General features: G+C 38.1%; 1 protein-coding gene across 1 annotated transcript in view; it reads left to right on the top strand.

Annotated features, from left to right (window-relative positions):
• The first annotated feature begins 362 nt into the window (after positions 1 to 362).
• ANKRD45 (ankyrin repeat domain 45) overlaps positions 363 to 25,416 on the top strand; it is a 48,574-nt gene continuing 23,520 nt past the window's right edge. The window contains exons 1-3 of the mRNA XM_080824782.1: positions 363 to 417; positions 9,749 to 10,106; positions 24,814 to 24,981. Coding sequence (XP_080680908.1) covers positions 9,764 to 10,106; positions 24,814 to 24,981 — 511 coding nt within the window. The 5' untranslated portion in view covers positions 363 to 417; positions 9,749 to 9,763. The remainder of the gene's footprint in view (positions 418 to 9,748; positions 10,107 to 24,813; positions 24,982 to 25,416) is intronic.

Below are 25,416 nucleotides of genomic sequence, written 5' to 3'. Positions count from 1 at the left end.
GCCTGCTTCCCCCCCCACCCCCGCCCTCTCTGCCTGCCTACTTCTGACCTCTCTCTCTCTCTCTCTCTGTCAAATAAATAAAAAAAATCTTAAAAAAAAAAAAGCCAAAGATAAGACTTAAGACGGACCTGCAACCAATGCGCACGCCTTATTTTCAAATTTTATTTTTTAAACTGTAGAGTACATACAGCCCATACGGCAGAAAATTTACGAAATAAAGAACCCCCCCGCCCCCACCCGAACGCAGCGATTTAACGCAGGGGGATGAATTCCTCTGGGTTTCCTCCCGCCCTCTCGACTCGCACCTGCCGACCTCGACCCTCGCGCGCCGCCGGAACCGCGGCGCTCGGGGCGGTGCTACCGCGCGCGGGTGCGCCGTCGCCATGGTAACCGCGGAAGTCGGGGGCCTGGGGAGCGGTGAGTCGGGGTCTCGCGCAGAGGGCAGCGGTGGGCGCTCCGGGTTGGGTCGTGGTGGGGTGGGGAGAGGAATGGGCGTCTCGCCGTGTGGCCGCAGGGGCCGAGCCTAGGGGAGTGGGCGTCAACCGCGGCGTCTTCAGGCTTTGCCTCTGCCCAGAGCTTTGCAGAGCGGCTCCCGCCCCGCGGGCAGCCTCGGAGATCCCCGAGTGTCCCCCAGGGATTCGGGCCGGAAGGCGAGCTCCGCTGTCCAGAAGTGACTGGTGTCCGCCCCGCCCGGGCCTCTTGGGACTGCCACTCTGCGCTTCCTCAGGCCTTCCTTTGTTTAACCCCAGAGGCCCAGGGCTGCTCTTTGGGGCCCCCTCCTTGAGCTGGGACTTAAAATCCTCGAGGGGCCACGTTTTTTTGAAGAAGAATTCAATTAGCTTAAAAGGGCCTTAAGATCTATTCATCATAACGTCGAGCTTGTCTGCCTCCTTGCCCTTTGTGTCAACTTCTCATGACCTGGGTTGCCCTTCTCGTTTTAAGACTCCTACTCCTCCATCATGGGGTGTCCCCACTTCTGGGGAGCCTTTTCCCAACCTCTTCGCTGCCAGTCTAATTTAAGTGTCCAGTGTCTTTACTCTCAGAGTGCTCTTTGCTTGTAAATCCATTATATCCCTGTCTAACCGTCATTGCTGATTTACTGGTGGCTTCCCCAGTGGACTGGGGAATGGCCTACGGGGTAGGACCGTGGCTCCTGTGATGTTCTATTATTAGTGCCTTAGCAACCTCAAATGAGTTCGCACTTCATGGTTAAAAGGAAGAGTTTGTAGCCCTGCTTTCCAACACGAATTAAGTAAAGCCGAGCAGGTGCTGTTCTCATTTCATGAATAAAGAGTGAGAGTTCAGAAAAGTCACGTGATTATTAAATACCAGAATTAGGACTAAAGCATGGGCCTTCTGACTCGCAGACTGCTCTGCCCTGCCTTCATAGTTCCAACCCTGTCTCCCCTCTCTGTGCTTCATTCTCTATGAACTTTTGGTTATAGGTACCTGGGTTGCAATTTTGATTTATGTTGTAACTTCTATGGGCAAAGAAAATAGAATTTATTTTTGTCTGTAACCTAGATTCTTTTGTGAGCCCTCACTCATTATCAGGAAAAAAATAATTAAAATGTTCAGTGGTTTTAAAGTTTAGACACATCTGTAACTGGCTTCTTTGTCAAATGTTTAATTTCTCTTATGCAAAGATATTTAGGTTCTCAGATAACTTGTCCCCTGATACTGTCCTTGAGGTGGTGTTCTGGTGTGTGGATATATGGGGATTCACGAGACTTTTGGGCAACTGTCTGAGGTCCCTTTGTCATGTTCGAAGTCATGTACCTTGTGAACAGATCTCTCCTGGTTTGATCAGTGCCCTGAACCTTCTGTGACTTTCCTTCCACTCTGGTTCCAACGGCCCCTACAAGAAGACTCTGCCATTTCTGGATCTCATCCATGTCTTAGAACAGTGGTCCTCAAACTTTTTGGTGCCAGTACTCCATTACACGCTCAAAAAATTACTGATCTGAAAAGCTTTCCTTTAGGTGGGTTTTATCTAGCCATAAAACGAGCATTAAAAATATAGTAAGAATTAGAAATTAAAACTGAGAATTAAAAACATGTTACTTCTTTTAACAATAATAATAATTCTATGTTAAATATAAATTACATATTTCTTGTGGAAAATAAGTATTTTCTAAAACAAAAATATTAGTGAGGAAGTAGAGTTAAACATTTTCAGTATAGGTGTACCTCGGTGGTTCGGTCGGTTAAGCATCTGACTCTTGATTTCTGTTCAGGTTGTGATCTCAGGGTAGTGAGATCCAGCCCTGTGTTGGGCTCTGTGCTCAGTGGGGAGTTGGCTTGAGATTCTCCCTCTCCCTATGCTCACTCTCTTTCTCTCTCAAATAAATAAATCTTTAAAAAAAAACATTTCAATATATAGAATATTGATAACAGGAAGGAAGGAAAAGCTATGTTATTATGATCATCCTATTAGTACTTATAGTCACAGTAAAAATACTTTAAAATATTCTAAAACGTCTATGTTATAAGAAGAAAAAACCATAAAGAATAGAATTCTTTGCTCTATCTTCAAAAAAAAAAAAAAAAAAAGAACAGTATGATGAAGGACACAATCAACAATAGACCACCAAACATATGACAGAAGAGTTTACTTTTTTCCTCCAGCTTACATGTCTTTTAAAAGGAGGGCTTAAGGATAAATGCCCTGGAAGGCTTCATTTTGCCCTTTTATTTTGGAAAGGCTGATCTCAATTTAGTCTAGATTTGGAGTAGAACAGTCTTGTAGGTTTGACCATAGACCAGGGTGACTTAAGTGCTAGGACTTTGTCCTAGTCCAGTGGCTCTTAAAGTATGGTCTGAGGATTCCCTGGGGGTCCTTACGACATTTTTCAGGGAGTTCACCAGTAAAGCTATCTGCATATTCATTCTTACAAATCATTTGTCTTTGTATTCTCATTCTCTCACGTGTTATGGTGGTTTTCTGGAGACTCAATGACAGTTGCTATCACAACATCACACATCATGGGAATGAACGCAGAAGCAGGAATTTGAACCCATCTCTTTTCTATTAAGTCAGACATTAAAGGGATTTGCAAAAATGTAGAATAACACCACTTTTCTGATCAAATTTTCCTTGTAAAATATATTTTTCATAAACTATAATTTGTATGTTAACATGTAATTATTTTAACATGAACTAATACATACCTTAAAGATTTTTAAGTTTTAATTTCTAATATGGTAAATGTTTTTTTCTAATATGGTAAATACTGATAGATATAACCCACATAAAAATTTTGGGGGCTCTCCATTTTTAAGAGTGTAAAGAGCCCTGAGATCAGGGAATTTGAGAAATGCTACCCTAATCATGTTAATTCTGGGCTGATATGGAAATTAAGCTCCATTCAAGGGTATGTGAAAGTAGCTTTGAGTATTCTGGCTTGAATCATATTTCCAGATTTGATCTAGTTTATTTATCAATCTCTGAATTAACTTGGGACCACACTGATCTCTAGATGCAAAATAATCTGTCTGTAATCAAATGTTTGGTGGTGGTAGAGTAGAAAATAATTTACTCACACCATGCATAGGACAACTGTGTATTAAAGAAAAAGAAAAAGTAATAGTATTACCATCTTTTCTTTTATTTCATGAATGCTCTTGCTGGAGGAATTATGACATAATGACGATGATAGGTTTTGTTTCCTGAGTGCTCACCATGTGCTTGGCATAGGCAACATCAAATTTATTAATTCTTAGAACAATCCTACAAACTAGGTCTAGTGGTATTCCTACAAGAGATTAGGTAAATCACCCAGTACTTATGCAGCTAATAAATTGCAGGACTGGATTGTAAACTCAAGTCTTTTTGACTCCAAAACCCATTGTTCTTGGCTGTGAAGAGCAGCAGTAGGAATCGCAAGCTTGATGTTAAGAGTTAATTGAAAAACATACTTCAAGAATTGTGGTAAGTCTGAAAGGGACACAAGAGAAATCTAAGGCTTGATCCTTGCCCCCATCCAGTTTATAATCTAATTAAGTAAATGTCTTCTGTATTTGAAACAAATATAAAATAATATAATACCATACTTGGTAACTTGTATGTTATAGACTACATATAATGGCCTTTGAAGATCATAGGAGGAAGAGGCCCATGTGCATTCTAGAGAGGAGTCAAGGAAAGTTTTAGGAAGAAAATAGGTTGATAGCTTGGCCTAAATAGGATTTGGATAGTAGGAATGGAGGAGGAAAAGAAACATTATTCTAGACCTAGTAACAGGAATATATATGAGATGTAAATAGGATTTTCTCAGTATCTTTAAGGTCTCCTGTCTGGGCCCCCACTAGGCCGGTGAGGAAAGGCATTATAAGCATATTCTGCCTCTCTTCTCTAAGGTTTGAATATGGATATCTATAGTGGATACGTTCCAGAAGATCACACTGTTATTAATAGGGTGACAAAATAACTTATTGTGTGGTAATGATAGACACCTTTGAGAGTAAGAGAGGGTGCTATTAAAAATTACAGCAGGGGAACAGATGGAACTGGAACTGCCTTGGGCACATTGAAACATACGTCACCCAAGCTATTAACATAAACACATGCTGTCTAACTTCTGTTAAATTCTCTCTTGTTGATTTCCTGGTATAGTTCCATAGAGGTTATTCAAAACTAATGTTTTTTCACAGTGTGGCTTGTATCAGTTTGGTGGGTGGCACCAGCCTTAAAAAATATAATGGGAATAGGGATGCCTGCCTGGCTCAGTTGGTAGAGCTTGCGACTCTTGATCTCAGAGTGCTGAATTTGAGCCTCACGTTGGGTGTAGACATTACTTAAAAAAATGAAAACTTTGGGGCACCTGGGTGGCTCAGTGGGTTAAAGCCTCTGCCTTCGGCTCAGGTCATGATCTCAGGATCCTGGGATCGAGCCCCGCATCGGGCTCTCTGCTCAGCCGGGAGCCTGCTTCCCTTCCTCTCTCTCTGCCTGCCTCTCTCCCTGCCTGTGATCTCTGTCAAATAAATGAATAAAATCTTAAAAAAAAAAAGAAAAATTTTAAAAATATAATGGGAATAAAGACATCAGTGTATTATATATGGTAAGGATAAATGGTATTTAGGTTAATGATATACATGCAAGTATATCCCATATATGCAGTGTACCCAGGACAAAAGTGTTCAAGTGTCCATTACCACTGATAATAAATTAATTGGTTGGTTAACCTATTAGTAGAAGATATATATATATGTATATATATATATAAATATATATTTACATATGTAAAATTGAAAGAAGATATCATAAACTAATATATACTATATAATGTATAAAAATTATTTATATATACTATGTATAATACAATATATATGTAAACAGTATATATGTGTTTGGACAGGACAGCCACCTCATGGTCCAAATTAGCTGTGCAAGCGCTAGCAATCATGTCCAATCCAGTGAGAAGGAACCACACTTTCCTAGAAGTTGCATACTACATGACGATTTACATCTTAGGTCTCCCATTTGGACATATGGCCACATCATGTTGCAGAAGAGACTGGGAAGCAGTTTTATTCCAATATAAATATTGGTTTTTTAAAAATGTGTGGTTAAAAAAAGAGTAGGGTTCTGTTCCTAAAGAAAGGGGAGATCCGATTTTAGGGACGACAGCTGTGTCTGAGTACTATATCAGGGACTCGAATGATCATGCAGAGCCTAGAAATGAGCAGGAACCAAGGGAGCTCTGGAGAGTCAGACCACAAGAACCACAGCTTGTTCTCATAGCAGGAAGTTTGATCAGTACGCCCTTGAGTCACTGTGATGAATGACCTTCAACTAGCCTCATATTCCTGTGTCCCCTGTTCAAGTGTCAAGATCCTGGTCCCTTATTTTATTTTTTTATTTTATTTATTTATTTATTTATTTATTTTAAGATTTTGTTTATTTATTTGACAGAGAGAGATCACAAGTAGGCAGAGAGTCAGGCAGAGAGAGAGGGGGAAGCAGGCTCCCTGCTGAGCAGAGAGCCCGATGTGGGGCTCGATCCCAGGACCCTGAGATCATGACCTGAGCCGAAGGCAGAGGCTCAACCCACTGAGCCACCCAGGCGCCCCCTGGTCCCTTATTTTAAAAGCTAAAAAAATTTAATCCACAGATACAGAGAACAGATTGGTAGTTGCTAGAGGTAGAGTTAGGGGTAGGTGAAATGGGTAAAGAGGGTCAAAAGGTAAAAATTTCCAGTTACAGGATTAATACGTTCTGGGAATGCACTGTACAGCATAGGGACTATAGTTAACAATACTGCATTGAATTAAATACAATACTGTATTGTATTATTGTATTTGAAAGTTGCTGAGAGATTAGATCTTAAAAGTTTGCATCACAAGAAAATGTTTCTTAATTATATGGGTGATGGATGTTAGCTGTGGTAATTATTCTATAATAGATATATAAATCAAATTATTATGTTGTATTAATTAAACTAATACAGTGTTATATGTGAATGAAAAAATGAAATGATTAAAAACAACAGCAGAAAGCATCAAGATCCTAGGATTGAGCAGCTGAGTGGCAGAGCCTGATTTATACTTTTGTCCCCAACCTTGTGCTGAGACGGAGAGGAGGAGGATCTTGCTTCTGTGGCTTATATAGTGGAAAGTTAGCTTTGTCTTCCACTAGAAATCTCTAAAATGGTGATTGGGATTCTTTAAGAAGGGGTGTGTGTGTGTGTGTGTGTCTGTCTGTCTGTCTGTCTGTGTGTATGTTGGGAGGGTGGAGAGTTAGATGCTAGCACTCAAAAGGATTATAAATTTTTTCTATATTTATCCTGTAAAATGAAGGAGTTAAATGAAACGGTTTCAAAGATCAGCCTTAGGGGGCGCCTGGGTGGCTCAGTTGGTTAAGCATCTGTCTTCAGCTCAGGTCCTGATCTCAGGTCCTAGGATTGGGCCCCCGCATTGGGTTCCCTGCTCAGCAGAACCCTGCCTGCTGTTCTGCCTAATTCTGCTCACTCTTTGTCTCTCTATCAAATAAATAAATAAAATCTTTTTTTTTAAGATTTTATTTATTTATTTGACAGACAGAGATCACAAGTAGGCAGAGAGGCAGGCAGAGAGCCCGATGTGGGGCTCGATCCCAGGACCCTGGGACCATGACCCAAGCTGAAGGCAGAGGCTTTAAACCACTGAGCTACCCAGGTGCCCCAAATAAATAAAATCTTTAAAAAAAAAAAAAAAGAGAGATAAGCTTTGGGCCAAATCTTATGGTGGGGTCATGGCTGATCGGCTAACAACTCCCATTCCCAACCCCGTCTACCTTGTTTGCTTCTATTATAATAGAAATAATAGAGATATAATAATATAATAGAGGAACTTCCTTTTTTTTTTTTTTTTTTTTGCTTCTTTTAAATATAGGGATACAGTTTGGCCTCTGTTAGGGGTTGTTAGGAAAGATTTTATTTGGCTTTCCTTTTAAAAAGATGGATGGCATAGCTATCCTCTCAAGGATTCCCTCTTTTGCCTGCCACAAATGCAGATGTGATGCCAGGAGTTATGACAGCCCTCTTGTCACTATGAGGCAACAGCCATGATATGAAAGTCTTACATAGTATGGTGGAATAGAAAGATAGAAAGAGCTTGCGTGTGTATTTTTGAGCTGCTAAACCATCTCCACCTTTACATTTCTTGTTATGTGAAAAAATAATCTTTTACTTTTGAAGGTCAGTCTTATTATTTTTCTGTTATCTGTTATCAAGGAATTCCTAACTTCAACAGCTTACAAGTATACACATTTAGTGAAGGTAGAGATTAATGTAGGGCTATGGTAAATAGAGATATTATTCTAATTACATTGCCCTTCCTTCTGACTTCTGAATGGCCAAATCTTGCCCATTTTTTATGGCCCACCTTAAACGCTGTATATTTTACTAAATATATGAATCTATTTATCCCATTTCCTGTGTCTTCCCCCTACCCTCCTGCCACAAACATGATCCTGAATCTTCTATTGCATCTTGCTTTTCTTCTTTTTTTTAAATATATTTTTTAAAGATTTTTATTTATTTTATGAAGAGAGAGGAACACAAGCAGGGGGAATGAGAGGGAGAAGAAGGCTTCCTGCTGAGCAGGGAGCCTGACACAGGGCTCCATCCCAGGACATCAGGATCATGACCTGAGCCAAAGGCAGACACCCAATGACTGAGCCACCGAGGGGCCCCTGTCAGCTTTTCTTCTTTTTTAAAAAATAGTGTTACTGAGTCTATTTGCATTCCTAAAATGTCAATTTTAATTGCTTTGAACTTTATAAAAATATATCTTGATATATATAATCTTTTTGGATCTACTTTTTCCCATTAATATTGTATTGCTAAGATTTATTCATTCATATTATGTGCTTCAGTTATTTACTGCTGGGTGACAAGACACCCCCAAACATGTAAAATAGTGCACGTGCATTATCTCCAAGTTTCTCTGGCTCAGGAACCAGGGCACAGCTTAGCTAGATCTTTCACTTTGGCATCTCTCATGAAGCTACAATCAAGGTGTTGCTAGTGACTGTGGTCATCTGAAGGTTAACTGGGGCCGATCCGTTTCCGAACTCATTCAGTGGTTGTTGGCAGAGTTAAGTTCCTCATGAGCTAATGGACTGAGGGCTTCCATTCCTTACTGGATGTTGGCCAGAGTTGCCCTCTGTTCCTTGAAAGGTGACCCTCTCTGTCATACTGCATGAGAAGAGCCAGGGAGAGACTACCAACAAGACAAAGTCACAGTCTCCTATAACTGAATTGTGGCAGTGACATCCCATCACTGATGCTGTATTCTCATTAGAAGAAAGTCACTGCATTCAAGGGGAGGGAATTACACAAGGGTGTGAATACCAGGAGACAGGGTGAGAGTCACTGGGAGCCATGTTAGAAGCTGCCTACCACAGGGTGTCACTATAATTTATTCATTTTAACTACTATATACTATTTTGTGTGACTTGCTACAGTTTATGCTTCTGTTCTTGGGCTTCATTTTCCTGCCCAGGATTTTTGTTGCTATGAACAGTGATGCTATGAACATTCTTATACATATGAAGGGGACTATGCTACTCTTCTCTGAATCATTACCAATTTAATATGTGTTCTGCTAGATTGAGCACAAAGAATTCCTTGATTAATTGTGCCTGGAATTAATCTCATCCCTTCTTATGATACTTAGTGCTTGTTACCTTTTATCACACTTATTTTGTGCATGTCATATTTTCTCCCTTAAAATAGTAAGTCGTTGAGGGCAGGAATAAATTTGATTCTTCTTCATAATTTACATAGTGCCCACACAGCACTTAGTATATTAGTAAGCTTTTAGTAACCATCACTGAATGAATAATTCTATCTAAATGTCATTGCCTAAGTTTTAAAGTTTTAATCTGGCTCCGGTTAATCCCTCTGTATTTCTCACTTTTCCCCAATATGAACCTTGTTTAGGGAGGTGACTCTCTTTTGCATTCTCTTTCAATCTTTTCCTGATAAATCTAGCCACGTTGATCTGTTTCTTCTTCTGTTCCTGTTGAATTTACTGTTTACATCACACATTCAGCATTTTAGTGTATATTCAGGCAGTGTAGTGACTTATAGTAGGTTCACAGTAAACTCTATTGATTCTATGGATGAAATGTCTTATTCTATAATTATTTTCAACCAGTTAAGTATTTTTATCCCATCTATATTGTCAGTTGACTGATGAAATAAGCAGATAAACAAATACTGATTAGTTTGAGTAGATTACTATTACTTTTTCTTGGCCTCAGGTGTTTTTGGAATTAATGGAGCCAGAAGGACCTCCAGAATCAGAGAGTTCAGAAAAAGTATTTTTCTCACAGCAAGAAGACGATGAAGAAGAAGAAGATGAAGAGGAACCAAAAGAACCAGAGGAAACAGTCCCTCTTAATCCCCTCTTACAACCTGCTCTCACAGGGGATGTAGAGGGTTTGCAGAAGATTTTTGAGGATCCTGAGAACCCTCATCATGAACAGGCCATGCAGCTACTCTTGGAAGAAGACATCGTTGGGAGAAATTTGTTGTATGCAGCTTGCATGGCTGGGCAAAGTGATGTGATTAGAGCTTTGGCAAAATATGGTGTGAATCTGAATGAAAAAACCACCAGAGGTATTTTGTCTTTTTCGCTCATCAGTATTACTTATGACTATATAAAGACACTATGTACTATCCCTAAAGCTGGATAAATTTGATGTGCCTGCTCTATGTTTTGCATATATTATATATGCATACATATATATGCATATGCGAGTATGTGTATACATGTTGATAGAGTATTTTATAGTAAAGTACACAGACTTAATGCTTTTTTTTTGAGAGAGAGCGAGCCTGCATGTGCACGTGTGAGTGGGAGGAGGGGGGAGGGGCAGAGGGAGAGAGAGAATCTGTTTTAAATTTAAATTCAGTTTAATTAACATATTGTATTACTAGTTTCTGAAGTAGAATTTAGTGATTCATCAGTTGCGTGTAACACCCAGTGCTCATTACATCACATGCCCTCCTTAATGCCCATCACCCAGTTACCCCATTCCCCCATCCACCTGCCCTCCAGCAGCCCTGTTTGTTTCCTAGAGTTAAGAGTCTGTTATGTTTTGCCTCCCTCTCTGTTTTCACCTAGTTTTATTTTTCCTTTCCTTCCCCTCTGTTCCTCTGTTGTGTTCCTGACCTTAGGGGAAAAGCTCTGTTTTTCCTATCGAGGAGGATATTCACTGTGATTTTTTTTATATGGCTTTTATGATATTGAGGTATGTTCCCTCTATCCCTACACTATGGAGAGTTTTTCTCAAGAAACCATGCTATATTTTGCTAAGTGCTTTTTTCTGCATCTATTGAGAGGATCATATGGTTCTTGACTTTTCTTTTATTAATGTGGTGAATCACATTGAATGATTTGCAGATGTTGAACCACCTTGCAGCCTAGGAATAAATTCCACTTGGTCGTGGTGAATAATCCTTTTAATGTTTTTTTTTTAAGCTAGTATCTTAGTGAGAATTTTTGCATCCATGTTTATCAGGGATAGTGGTCTGTAATCTCCTGTTTGGTGGGGTCTTTATCTGGTTTTGGGATCAAGGTAATGCTAGCCTCATAGAATGAATTTGAAGTTTCCCCTCCATTTCTATTTTTTGAAACAGTTTTAGAATAGGTATTAATTCTTTGAATATTTGGTAGAATTCCCCTGAGAAGCCATCCAGCCTTGGGTTCTTGTTTGTTGGGGGTTTTTGATTACTGATTCAATTTCTTTGTTGGTTATGGGTCTTTTCAGGTTTTTTATTTCTTCCTGTTTCAGTTTTGGTAGTTTATGTTTCTAAGAATGCATCCGTTTTTCCAGATTGGCTAATTTGTTGGCATATAATTGCTTATAGTATTCTCTTATAATTGTTTGTATTTCTTTGGTATTGGTTGTGATCTCTCCTCTTTCATTCATGATTTTATTTATTTGGGTCCTTTCTCTTTTCTTTTTGATAAGTCTGGCTAGGAGTTTATTGTTGTTGTTGTTGTTTTAAGGATTTTTTTTTTTATTTGAGAGACAGAGACAGATCATGAGCAGGGGAGAGGAGGTGGAGGGAGAGGGAGAAGCAGATACCCTGCTAGGTTGGGAACCTATTGCAAGGCTCGATCCCAGGACCCTGGGATCATGACCTGAACTGAAAGCAGACACTTAACTGACTGAGCCATCCAGTCACCCTGGATTTTATTGATCTTACTAATTCTTTCAAGGAATCAGATCCTAGTTTTGTTGATCTGTCCTATTATTTTTTTATTTCTATGTCATTGATTTCTGCTCTTGCTTTATTATTTCTCTTCTCCTGCTGGATTTAGGCTTTATTTGCTGTTCTTTTTCCAGCTCTAGATGTAATGTTAAGCTGTGTATTTGAGACTTTTCTTATTTTCTGAGAAAGGCCTGTATTGCAATATAGTTCTCTCTTAGGACCACCTTTGTTGCATCCCAAAGGTTCTGAGCTGTCGTGTTTTCATTTTCATTTGCTCCCATGGATCCTGGTTAACTCATTCATTCTTTAGTAGGATGCTCTTTAATCCCCATTTATTTGTGGTCCTTCCAAGTTTTTTCTTGTAGTTGACTTCAAATTTTAAAGTATTGTTGTCTGAAATTTTGCATGATATAATCTCAGTCTTTTTATACTGGTTGAGATCTGATTTGTGACTCAGTATGTAATCTATTCTGGAGAATGTTCCATGTGCACTTTGAGAAGAACGTGTACTCTACTGCTTAAGGATGAAATACTCTGAATATATGTAACAGAATATATCTGCTAAGTCCATCTGGTCCATTGTGTCATTCAGAGCCCTTGTTTCCTTGTTGATCTTCTGTTTAGATGTTTTGTCCATTGTTGTAAATGAGGTGTTAAAGTCCCCTACTATTATTATATTATTGTCAATGAATTTCTTTAATTTTGTTATTAATTGATTTATATATTTGGCTGCTCCCAAGTTAGGGGCATAAATATTTACAATTGTTAGATCTTCTTGTTGGATAGACACTTATGATATAGTATCCTTCTTCATCACTTATTAGTCTTTGGTTTAAAATCTATACAGATGGCTACTCCAGCTTTCTTTTGATGTCCATTGGCATGATAAATGTTTCTCTACCCCCTCACTTCCAATTTGGAGGTGTCTTTAGGTCTAACATGAGTCTCTTGTAAGCAGCATATAAGATGGTCTTGGTTTTTTTTTTTTTTTTTAAATCCATTCTGATACCCTATATCTTTTGATTGGAGCATTTAGTCCATTTACATTCAGAATAATTATTGAACGATACGAAGTTAGTGCCATTGTGTTATCTGTAATGTCACTGTTCCCGTAGATTGTCTGTGTTCCTTTCTGGTCTTTGTTAATTTTGGACTCTCTCTCCACTGAAGGGATCCCCTTTAATATTTCTTGCAGGGCTAGTTTAATGTTCACAAATTCCTTTAGTTTCTGTTTGTCCTGGAACCTCTTTATCTCTCCTTCTATTCTGAATGAGAGCCTTTCTGGATAAAGTATTCTGAACTGCGTATTTTTCCTGTTTAGCACATTGAATGTATTTTGTCAGTCCTTTCTGGCCTGCGAGGTCTCTCTACACAGGCCTACTGCTAGTCTTAGGTTTCTACCCTTGTAGGTTAAGGACCTCTTGTTCTGAGCTACTTTCAGGATTTTCTCTTTATCTTTAAACTATGCAAGCTTTATTATTATATGTCAAGGTTTTGACCTATTTTTATTGATTTTGAGGGGTGTTCTCTGTGTCTCCTGGCCTTGAATGCCTGTTTCCTTCTCCAGATTAAGGAAGTTCTCAGCTATAATTTGTTCAGTTAAACCTTCTGTCCCTTGGAAAGAGAGAACCTTAAGCAGGCTCCACACTCAGCACAGAACCCACTGCTGTGTTTGATCTCACGACCCTGAGATCACAACCTAAGCTGAAATCAAAAGTCAGATGCTTAAGCAGCTGAGCCACCCAGGCGCTCCCACAGACTTCACTCTTAATTAGCTGTATGACTTGGGTAAGTTACCTAATCTTTTTGTGCTTCTGTTTCTTCATCTGAAAAATGGGAGTAATAGTTGTATTTTCCTTACAGGATGTTGTAAGGATTAAATAAGACAGTAAATATAAATATCTTATCATATAGTTGACACATAGTAAGGTGATATACAGTAATTACTTAATAATAATATTGTTATCTCTTTCCTTTGAAGATTTTTTAGTTTTGCAGTCATGATCTAATTAGCTCTTTTTATTCAGTCACTTTTTTTTTTTCAATTGCAAATATATTACATGGTCATTGTAGAAAATAAAAGAAAATAATGACATACAGGAAATAGAGAATATACATTTTCTTCATGCTCACATGGAATATTTAAAAATATTGATCACAAGTAAGTCCATAAAGTCTTAACAAATATCAAAGGATCTACAGCATGCAGTCTTCGTTCTCTGATCACGATAAAATAAGATTAGAAAATAGTAACAAAAAGATAACTGAAAATCCCCTGTAATTTTGGAAACAAAAGCATACTTTCAATCATCTGTTGGTTACAGAAGATACACTAGAACTTATGAAATATTTAAGTGACAGCATGATCACTTTATGTCAGACCTGTGGAATAAAACTAATTAAAATTCTAACTTAATACATATATTAGAATATAAGAAACATTGAAAATCATAAGCAAGGCATTTAACTCAAGAAGTTAGAAAAAAAGAACAACTGAGTAATCCAAAGAAAGTAGAAGAAAAATAGGAAAAAAGTAGTAGTGAAGTAATGACATTGAAGATAAAGAAACAATAGAAAGGATCAATAAAACCAAATCTGGTTTAGTGAAAAAGACAGAGTTGATAAATCTTTGATAATATTTGATAATTTTTGGTATTTGATAATATCAGAGAGGTAGAAAGCATAAATAATATTTAGAATTTTAAAGGGTGGAGAATACACACAGGAAAAACTAAGACTTAAAAAATCATTACATTCAGGTGCCTGGGTGCCTCAGTTGAGCAACTGCCTTTGGCTCAGGTCATGATCCTGGAGTCCCAGGATTGAGTGCTGCATTGGGCTCCCTGCTCAGCAGGGAGTCTGTTCTCCCTCTGACCCTCTCTCCCCCTATGCTCTCTCTCATTCTCTCTCTCTCAAATAAAATCTTTTTTTAAAAAAATAATTACATGGGCGCCTGGGTGGCTCAGTGGGTTAAGCCGCTGCCTTCGGCTCAGGTCATGATCTCAGGGTCCTGGGATCGAGTCCCGCATCGGGTTCTCTGCTCAGCAGGGAGCCTGCTTCCCTCTCTCTCTCTCTGCCTGCCTCTCTGCCTACTTGTGATCTCTCTCTGTCAAATAAATAAATAAAATCTTTTAAAAAAAAAAATAATTACATTACATAATGTAATTACATTACATAATTACAATAATTACATAGACTGATGAATGAATAAAGAGGATGTGGGGGGTGTGTGTGTGTGTGTGTGTATGCATATATATGTATATATGCAATGGAATACTACTCAGCCACCAAAAAGAATGAAGCCTTGCCATTTACAATGATGTGAGTGGAGCTAGAGTGTATTATGCTAAGAGAAATAAGTCAGAGAAAGATAATACCATATGATTTCACTCATATGGAATTTAAGAAACAAAACAGATGAACAAAAGGGAAGGGGGGAGAAAGAGAGAAAGAAACAAACCATAAGAGACTCTTAACCATAGAGAACAAACTGAGGATTGATGGAGGGAGGGGGGTGATGGGTATTAAGGAGTGCACTTGCGATGAGCTTTGGATATTATCTATAAGTAATGAATCATTGAATTCCACTCCTGAAACCAATATTACACTATATGTTAACTAACTAAAATTTAAATAAAAATTTGAAGAAAAATTCATTAGAAAATATTATAAATAATTTTATGACAATACATTTGAAAAGTTGGATGAAATGGACAATTTTCTTATAAAGTATAAATTACCAAAATTAATTCAAGAAAAAAATAGAAATCTTGACTATATCAATGGTTATTTTGAAAAAATAAATAAGTAATAAAAATAGGCATCTCTCCCCTACCCCCACCTAACTCTGGGCTCAGACGTTTTAAAAGGTAAGATTTACTGCACTTTTAGGGAAAAGGTAATCTCTAATTTTTACAATGCTCACGGAATATAAAGAGAGTTGTAAAACTGCTTAACTTATGAGAGAAGCAACTTTTATAGCAAAACGAGTTAAGGACAGTAGTAGAAAGGAAAATTATAGGCCAATCTCATTTAATAACAAAGATGCAAACATCTTAAGTAAAATACAAATTAAATCTAAGATTGTATTTTATAAAATGTAATATACTAGGTTGGGTTTATCCCATTAAGGAGAGGTTGATTTAACATTAGGAAAAAGATTAGTGGGGTGCCTGGGTGGCTCAGTAGGGTCCCAGGGTCCTGGGGTTGAGTCCCCCAATGGGCTCCCTGCTCAGTGGGGAGCCTGCTTCTCCCTCTCCCACTGTCTGCTGTTCTGCCTACTTGTGCCTACTTGGCTCTATCTCTCTGTCAAATAAATAAATAAAATCTTTTTAAAAAAAGATTAGTATAAGTGACTATATTAAAAAACTGAATGAACAAAAGCACTTGATAATTTCAAAAGATGTAGAAAGTCTTTTGAAAAAAATCTTGCATTCAGCCACGATGAATGCTCTTAGGGAAATAGAGATAGAAGAAACCTTCCTTAATTCCTTAATTAAGGCTCTCTATCAAAAACCTGAAGCAAAATACCTTGTATTGAATCTTTATTTTTTATTTATTAATTTTTTTCAAAGTAGGGCATGAAGCCCAATGTGGGGCTTGAACTCATGACCCTGAGATCAAGACGTGAGCTGAGATCAAGAGTTGGACACTTAACCACAGCCACTCAGGCACCTCAGAATTGAATCTTTAGAAACATTCTTTAAAGTCAGAAATGAGGGGTGCCTGGATGGCTCAGTAAGTTAAGTGTCTGCCTTTGGCTCAGATCATGAGATGGAGCCCTGTGTGAGGCAACCTGCTCCCTGCTTAGTAGGGTGGTTTTCTCCCTCTCCTCCCAGCTTGTGCTTTTTCTCACTATCTTTCTTGCTCTCTCTGTCTCTCTCTCAAATAAATAAGTAAAATCTCTCAAAAAAATAAAGTCAGAAACAAGGCTATGATATTCACTATCATGACGTTTTTTTTTAAAGATTTTATTTCTTTGTCAGAGAGAGAGAGAGAGAGCGCGTGTGTGCACAAGAAGGGGGAGACGTAGGCAGAGGGAGAAGCCCGGTCCCTGCCAAGCAAGGAGCCCTATATGGGACTTGATCCCAGGACCCTGGGATCATGACCTGAGCCAAAGGCAGACACTTAACCAACTGAGCCACCCAGGCATCCCTATCATGACTTTTATTAATGATTACAGTGGGAGCCCTAGCAAGTGCAGTAAGATAAGAAAAATAAATAAGAGACGTAACACAGTACTGTGCTGGAGCTGGCTTTTACGAGCTCTTGCCAGCTGATTGTTGAAATTTTAGGGGTTTTGTAAATTGGTTGACGTCACTTTGGTAGGTTGAAGTTGGCCGTGTTAAGAGTATATATCATGGAAATCGCTAATGGTACAAATCAGGGCTTTTCCCCCAGAGAACTAGTGGTAAACATTCACCAGCAAACTGCTGGATATAAGGATTTGATTGGAAGAAATAAAACTCTCATTATTCATAGGGATACAGATTTAAATCCAAAGGAATCCACTATTAGGACTAACAGAATTTAATTTAGCAAGAATATGGACATAAGATCAATACCCCAGATCAGTAGCTTTCTGTGTACCATCAACAATCAGGAAATGTAATAAAGAAGCATTCATTTTGAGAAATTTCTTGGAAGTACCCAATTGTGAACTTGATAGTGTAATATCAAAAGTAAAATGTATCGTAGTAGACAGTTGCTTATTTTTTCTTACATCCTCAATAATCTCACGAACTCATCTTTTCACCTTGTGATCTACCTTCTGATGAATTTTTAAAGTTCTTTATGTCTTCTGATTTTTTTATTTGAATAAACATTGATGCAAGAAAAATAAAACAGGAATTAAACAAATCACAAAATTATATATAGTAGGGTGGTGACATGTAAGCATAATATGTTTTAAAGACCCAAATGTGTAAATACCACTATCACATAGAATGAATATATATAAATTTATAAATAATATATATAAGTAACATAAAATAACTGAAGTAGAAAAGAAAAAAGGAAATGTAATAAAAATACAAATCTTATTCACAGCAAAACTATACAGAAATTAGGACTAAATCTGACAAAAGAATTGCAAGACATTTATGGCAAAATGTTTAAAACATTACTGAGTTACATCAAAGAAGACCCAAATTGTGAATGTTTTACACAGTGAGACTGAATATCATAAAGATGGAACTTACTTCCAAATTAATTTATCAATCTAGTTAATATCACATTAGGTTTTTTAAAAATAGAAACTAAGAAGCTGACCCTTAATTTCAGTGGGGAAATGATGAAATATTTAATGTGTGGAGAACGGTGGTTATTAATTTGGAAAAAAATTAGATACATTATACCATGCACGAAAATCAGTTGCAGGTTTATGCAAGATGTGAATGTGAAAAGAAAAAGCTTCGAACTTTGTGAAAGATAGAGGAGGACCGTTATAGTCTTGAGATATTATTCAATATCTTAAAAGAAGACATAAGAACAAAATCATCAAAAGAGAAGAGATATGTATTTTATATATATAAATTTAAAATTCTATGCAAAAGATACTATAAAACAAAGTGCCAAGATAACACACAGTCTACAAGAGGATATTTGTAATATCTTTTCAACCCACAAAGGATGTATCTACTTAAGATCGTCTACTAATTAATAAGAATAATTGAACCCAATAGAAAAATAGAAAAAGGATAGGAACAAGCAATCAATTCATGGAAGAGAAATGTTGATGGCCAATAAGTACATAAAGTGTCAACTTCACTATTAAAAATGCAAATTTAAACAATGAGTTATCACTATTCACTTGTTAGATTGGTAAACATTTTAATATCTGGGGACACTTGGGTGGCTCGGTTGGTTAAGCCGCTGCCTTTGGCTCAGGTCATGATCCCAGGGTCCTGGGACTGAGTCCCACATTGGGCTCTCTGCTCAGCGGGGAACCTGCTTCTCTCTCTGCCTCTGCCTGCCACTCTGCCTGCTTGTGCTCTCTCTGTCTCTCTGACAAATAAATAAAATTTTTAAGATAAACACATTTAATATTTCCATATGCTGTAAGAAAGTGGCCTAGTTTTCATTCTTTTGCATGTCGCTGTCCAGTTTTCCCAGCACCATTTGTTGAAAAGAGTGTCTTTTCCATTTGAACATTTATTCATTCCTGCAAATTAATTGCCCATATACTGTGGGTTCATTTTTGGGTTTTCTGTTCTGTTTTATTCATCTATGTGTTGATTTTTGTGCCAGTACCATACTCGGTATTTTTGTTTGTTTGTTTGTTTTTTAGATTTTATTTATTTATTTGACCAACAGAGATCACAAGTAGGCGAGAGGCAGGCAGAGAGAGAGGAAGGGAAGCAGGCTCCCTGCTGAGCAGAGAGCCTGATGCGGTGCTTGATTCCAGGACCCTGAGATCATGACCCGAGTGGAAGGCGGAGGCTTAACCCACTGAGCCACCCAGGCGCCCCACACTGTTTTGATCACTACAGCTTTGTAATATAACCTGAACTCCAGAATTGTGATGCCTCCAGCTTTGCTTTTCTTTTTCAAGGTTGCTTTGGCTATTTGGGGTCTTTTGTGCTTCCATACAAATTTTAGGATTATTGGTTCTAGCTCTGTGAAAAATGCTTTTGGTGTTTTGGTAGGGATTGCTTTAAATGTGTAGATGGTTATGGGTGGTATAGACGTTTTAACAATATTGGTTTTTCCAACCCGTGAGCATGCAGTGTCTTTCCATTTCTTTGTGTCATCTTCAGTTTCTTTCATCAGTGTTTTATAGTTTTCAGAGTACTGGTCTTTTACCTCTTTGGTTAGGTTTATTATAGGTATCTTACAGTTTTGGTACAATTACAGTGGGATTGGTTCCTTGATTTCTTTTTCTGGTTCTTCATTATTGCTGTATAGAAATGCAACAGATTTCTGTATGTTGTTTTGTATCCTGTGACTTTACAGAATTTGTGTATCAGTTCTAGCAATTTTTTGGTGGAGTCTTTAGGGTTTTCTACATAGAGTATAGAGTATCATGTCATCTATATAGAATATCATTCATCTGCAAACAGTGAAAGTTTGCCTTCTTTTGTGCCAATTTGGATGCCTTTCATTTCTTTTTGTTGAGTGACAGTAGACATCCCTGTTTTGTTCCTAACCTTAGAGAAAAAGCTCTCCATTTTCCCATTGGGAATGGTATTAGTTAGGGTTTTTCCTTTTTTTTTCCTATGAACATATAATGTATTATTTGCTTCAGGGGTACAGGTCTGTGAATCATCAGTCTTACACACTTCACAGCACTCACCATAGCACATACCCTCCCCAATATCCATAACCCAGCCACCCTATCCCTCCCTGCCCACTCCCTAGCAACCCTAGTAATCCTGAGATTGAGACTCTTATGGTTTGTCTCCCTCTGGGGGTTTTTCTTATATGGTTCTTAATATATTGAGGTATGTTCCCTCTAACTCTACTTTGTTGAGAGTTTTTATCACGAATGGATGTCGTACTTTGTCAAATGCTTTTTCTGCCTCTATTGAAAGGGTCATATGGTTCTTATCCTTTCTTTTATTAGTATGGTGTATCACATTGATTGATTTGTGAATAGTGAACCACTCTTGCAGCCCAGGCATAAATCCCACTTGATTCTGGTGAGTAATTCTTTTAATGTACTGTCAGATTTGGTTTGCTAGTATTTTGTCGAGAATTTTTACATCTGTGTTCATCAAGGGTATTAGCTTGTAGTTTTCTTTTTTGGTGGAATCTTATCTGGTTTGGGTATCAGGATAATGCTGGCCTCGTAAAATGAATTTAGAAGTTTTCCTTCCATTTCTGTTTTTTGGAATAGTTTGAGAATAGGTATTAACTCTTTAAATTATTTAATTTTTTATTTGACAGAGAGAGAAATCACAAGTAGGCAGAGAGGCAGGCAGATAGGAAGGGAGAAGCAGGCTCCCTGCTGAGCAGAGAGCCCGATGTGGGGCTCGATCCCAGGACCCTGGGATCATGACCTGAGCCGAAGGCAGAGGCTTAACCCACTGAGCCACCCAGGTGCCCCTAGGTATTAACTCTTTAAATGGTAAAACTCACCTGTAAAGCCATCTGGTCCTCAGGTTTTGTTTGTTGGGAGATTTTTATTACTGATTCAGTTTCTTTGCTGGTTATCAGTCTGTTCAACTTTTCTATTTCTTCTTGTTTCATTTTTGGTAGTTTGTATGTTTCTAGGAATTTGTCCATTTCTTCCAGGTTGTCCAGTTTGTTGGTGTAAGTTTTTCATGATCTTCTTCATAATTACTTGTATTTCTGTGGTGTTGGTTATTATTTCTCCTCTTTCATTTGTGACTTTATTTATTTGAGTCCTTTTCTTTTTGGTAAATCTGGCTAGAGGTTTATCAATTTTATTAATTTTTTCAAAGAACCAGGTCCTGGTTTCATTGATCTGTTCTATTGGTTTTTTTTTTTTTTTTTTAGTTTCTATATCATTTACCTGCTATAATCTTTATTATTTCCTTCCTCCTGCTGGCTTTGGGGTTCGTTTGTTGTTCTTTTTCTGGTTCCCTAAGGTGTAAGGTTGGATTGTTTGAGATTTTTCTTGCTTCTTGGGATAGGTCTGTATGGCTATATACTTCCCTCTTGTGACCACTTTTTTTGTATCCCAAAGGTTTGGAACAGTTATATATTCAATTTCATTTGTTCCCATGTATTTTTAAAATTTCTTCTTTGATTTCCTAGTTGACACATTCCATGTTTGGTAGCATGTTGTTTTGCCTCTGGGATCAAGCCCGGCATCAGACTTCCTGCTCAGTGGGGAGTCTGCTTCTCCCTCTGCCCATCACCCTGCTCTTGTGCTCTCTTTCAAATAAGTAAAATCTTTTTAAAAAATTAACATCCTTGAGATTAGTTTATAACCACTTCCAACTAATGTTGAGTGAGAAAAACTGTAATAGCTAAAAAAAATTGTATAAAAATGTCTTGGTGATACCATTGATACACTTGGAAAAATTAATGTTTCATTTGAAATTTTCATGATTAATTAATTACATTTCTTTATTTTTATAGTGTGTGTTTTTTTACTCTTAATTTTTTTTTAAGATTTTATTTATTTATTTGTAAGAGAGCACAAGCAGGGGGAGCGGCAGGCAGAGGGAGAAGCAGGCTCCCCCTGAGCAAAGAGCGTGATGTGGGACTGAATCCTAGGATCCTGGGATCATGTCCTGAGCCGAAGGCAGATGGTTCACTGACTGAGCCACCCAGGCGTCCCAATTTTTGTCAGTTTTATCTGATAATTTTTATGGCTAATAGAATGAAAATCTATTCTTAACATTTCTATTTCATACTTGGGCTTTTTTTGATATCTTTTGTTTGTACATTTTCATAAATATATTAACATTAAAGTGTATTAAGTAGTTTCACAGATTAAAAAAATGAATTCTTGGGGCACCTGGGTGGCTCAGTGGGTTAAGCCTCTGCCTTCAGCTCAGGTCATGATCTCGGGGTCCTGGGATCGAGCCCCGCATCGAGCTCTCTTCTCAGTGGGGAGCCTGCTTCCCCCTCTCTCTCTGCCTATTTGTGATCTCTCTCTGTCAAATAAATAAATAAAAGCTTTAAAAAAATAAATTAAAAAATGAATTCTGAACTCCATTTTATAAAATACCAGTATTAATACTAAGTAAACATTAAATTTGTACTGGAATTACTTTATTCCATTACTGTGATTACTATTTTAGGTCAGAAAAAAACAGCATATGCAAAGTTGTAGAGGATGAAACATGATTTGGGGAATTCAAAGAGTCTGGTACTGGGGTGGGAGGCAGGTTGTGAGAAATATTCTAGATAGGTGAGTGTTTTGCTCCATGGCCTATTATTTGTTTTTGACTCATCATCCCTGTTCCTGGACTTTGACCTCACCATATACCTTCATTAACTTACAGCAACCTTGAGAAAAGTACTTATCTTCTCTGTGCTTTTGTTTTCTTATAAAGGAGAACATGCTAGTACCTACTTCATAGGATGGTAATGAGTTCATAGCTGTGAAGCATATAGAACGGTGCCCACATAGAGGAAAAGATTCCTTTTTCTGTCTGATCTTTTGCCTTACTATGAACTACCTGCTCAGTTGACTCACTCTGTATTCAGTAACCAGTAGTCCTCCACAAAGAGATTATTTTTTCTCTCAGAATTGACCCCAAGCCTTCCCAATTCCATTTATGGTACCATTCTTCCTACTGGGATTTCTGTCATGTGGCCCTCTGTATACCTCACCTGAGATCCAACACTCATTGCCAACATTATGGGAGAACTTTAGGAAAATCCCTTTCTCTTCTGGTTACTTTTGAAATCATCTTATTTAAATGTTTTTCTTCTGGGAAGGCAGTGGGGTTAATGTACTACAAGGATCTGTGTGTTTCTCTCTAGAAAACAGACCATCCCCAACAAGGGGAAAAACATGTAACGGTGTTTTTAAAACATCCAAATTTTTTGTTAAAAGCCTCTGTTTAGAAATCTTGTTTTCTTGTTTTTAAGCTATGTATGTTAAATAGGAAAAGAAAATTAGGTGTTACCAGTGGTGTGGAACTTCATCCTTGAGAAAAGCAATATAAGGAGCCAGAGCTCATTTGGAATGGCCTCTTGCTCATGCTGCAGTGTCTTGTTTGTAGACAGTGTCTCCCACCTCCAGCAAATAGGGGCTCTAGACCTTTTTGGCTCATTGAAGACTTCCATCTTCAGGCAGAAGGCAAGAACAATGAGGGTCATATCAGGGTATTTCTCTCTCTCTCTCTCTCTTTTTTTTTTTTTTTGTAGAGGATAAAGGCACAGTGAAATTCTTGGGCCAGTTTCTATCTCTTCATTTTTGAAATTTCTCATTTGCTGTGATATTAAGAAAAAAAAAAAGTTGGGCCAAAGAGGAGAGGTAATTCCAATTTGGGCTGATCTTGGAGTAGTTCACTTGATGCTCCTTTTGATTCCCTTATTAACCCTTCAAGCTACGATATCCTCAAGACAAAGGTAGTTTACAACCTCGTGTAAAACAGACCTGGGATTGTGGGAATGTGGCAAGTAGGGAGCCAAGAAGAGGTTTCTGGAAGGAAGTGGAGGAATCACGATTCTTTTTCCCTACTCTACTCAGTGGCAAGCATTTAAGTACAGTTTCCTACTCCTTACAAACCCTTTATTTGGCAACAGACCTGGGTTTGAATTTTGCTTTGGCTACTTACTACCAGTGTGGCCATGAGCAAGGGATAACCTCTCTGACCTTCACTTTTCTTTGTGTCTTTTAATGGGGTTAACAGTACAGACCTCAGAGGTTCTTGAAGGGGTTGAATCAAGTAGTAGTACATAAAGTGCCTGGTACATAATAGAGTCAACACATCAGTTCATTCTTTTGCTCAGTTCTTCTTGTGTTAGAAGTACATGCTTCTTTGGCCAGTTAAATGAGTCATAAATACATCCTGTGGGTAAGTTAAAAATAAGGAGGTTTTGACTTGATTGTTTTAAACCAGTGTGAAAAAATTTTAATTATGCCTCCCTTGTTTATCACCCTCCTAGTAGGTGCCATGGCAAGTCTAAACAACAACTTTCTAATTTGGTGAGTCGTGATTTCAGTTTTAATTCAAATGATTAATTTTCAAACCAAAGGCATACACAGTGATCATAATTCATACGATTGCATTAACAATAATGCCAGTGTAATTAGAGTTTGCTGAAAGTCCCTTAGACTAGAGTTGTGGGTCTAATTGTGTTCCAAAATAGGTTACTTCTGGGGAGGTTGCTGTCTTCCTTTTTAAAAGGCGTTGAAGAGCTCAGACTTAAGGCTACCTGTGTTGGTATCTTGCATCCATCATTCACTGGCTGCATTCCTTGGGTAAGCTTCTGGACCTCAGTTTCCTTCTTAACTTCTCTGGGCCTCAGTTTCCTTATCTGTGAAGTGGAGATTATAATAGTTCTGACATCAGGTTTTTTATGAACTGAATGAGTTTACTATGTATAAAGAATGTAGAATAGTGCCTCGCTCACAGTAATTGTTCAAGAGTTGATCTTCATTATGATCTTCTGTTCAGTAAAACAAGCCTGAAACAATATAGCCTATTTGACCTGACCATCTTTATTCTCTTGTTAGGTTACACACTCTTACACTGTGCTGCAGCCTGGGGCCGTCTGGAAACTTTGAAAGCACTGGTGGAGTTGGACGTTGATATAGAAGCGCTGAATTTCCGGGAAGAAAGAGCTCGAGATGTTGCTGCTCGGTATTCCCAGACAGAGTGTGTGGAATTCCTGGACTGGGCGGGTAAGGAAGCCCCAAGGTAGTAGTGTAACCAAATTAGCGCGAGTTCTCACGCCTTGTTAAGTCACAGATAGAAACTACCCCAGGTGAGCTGTCACATAAACGAAACTTTATTTGCAGCAAATACGGAAGAGAACTTCCAAAGCTGTGACTCCCCAAGCAAGGGTACTGCAAAAGGACTGAATGATGGATTTTTTCCCCTATGAGTTATAGGTTATACTATCAACAAATCAAGAGATAATTAGCATTTTCAGCTTTTAAAAAAATTTTTTAATTCCAGTATTGTTAATATGTTGTATTAGTTTCAGGTGCACAATATAGTGATTCAACACTTCCATACAACACCCAGTGTTGATCACAAGTGCACTCCTTCATCCCATCACCTGTTTCACCCATCTCCCCCCTCACCACCCCTCTGGCAACCATCAGTTTGTTCTC

The sequence above is a fragment of the Martes martes genome (assembly GCF_963455335.1).
Source record: "Martes martes genome assembly, chromosome: 15".
Taxonomy (NCBI): domain Eukaryota; kingdom Metazoa; phylum Chordata; class Mammalia; order Carnivora; family Mustelidae; genus Martes; species Martes martes.
The sequence above is the reverse complement of the archived record's forward strand: the minus strand, read 5'-3'. Positions and strand labels throughout refer to the sequence as shown.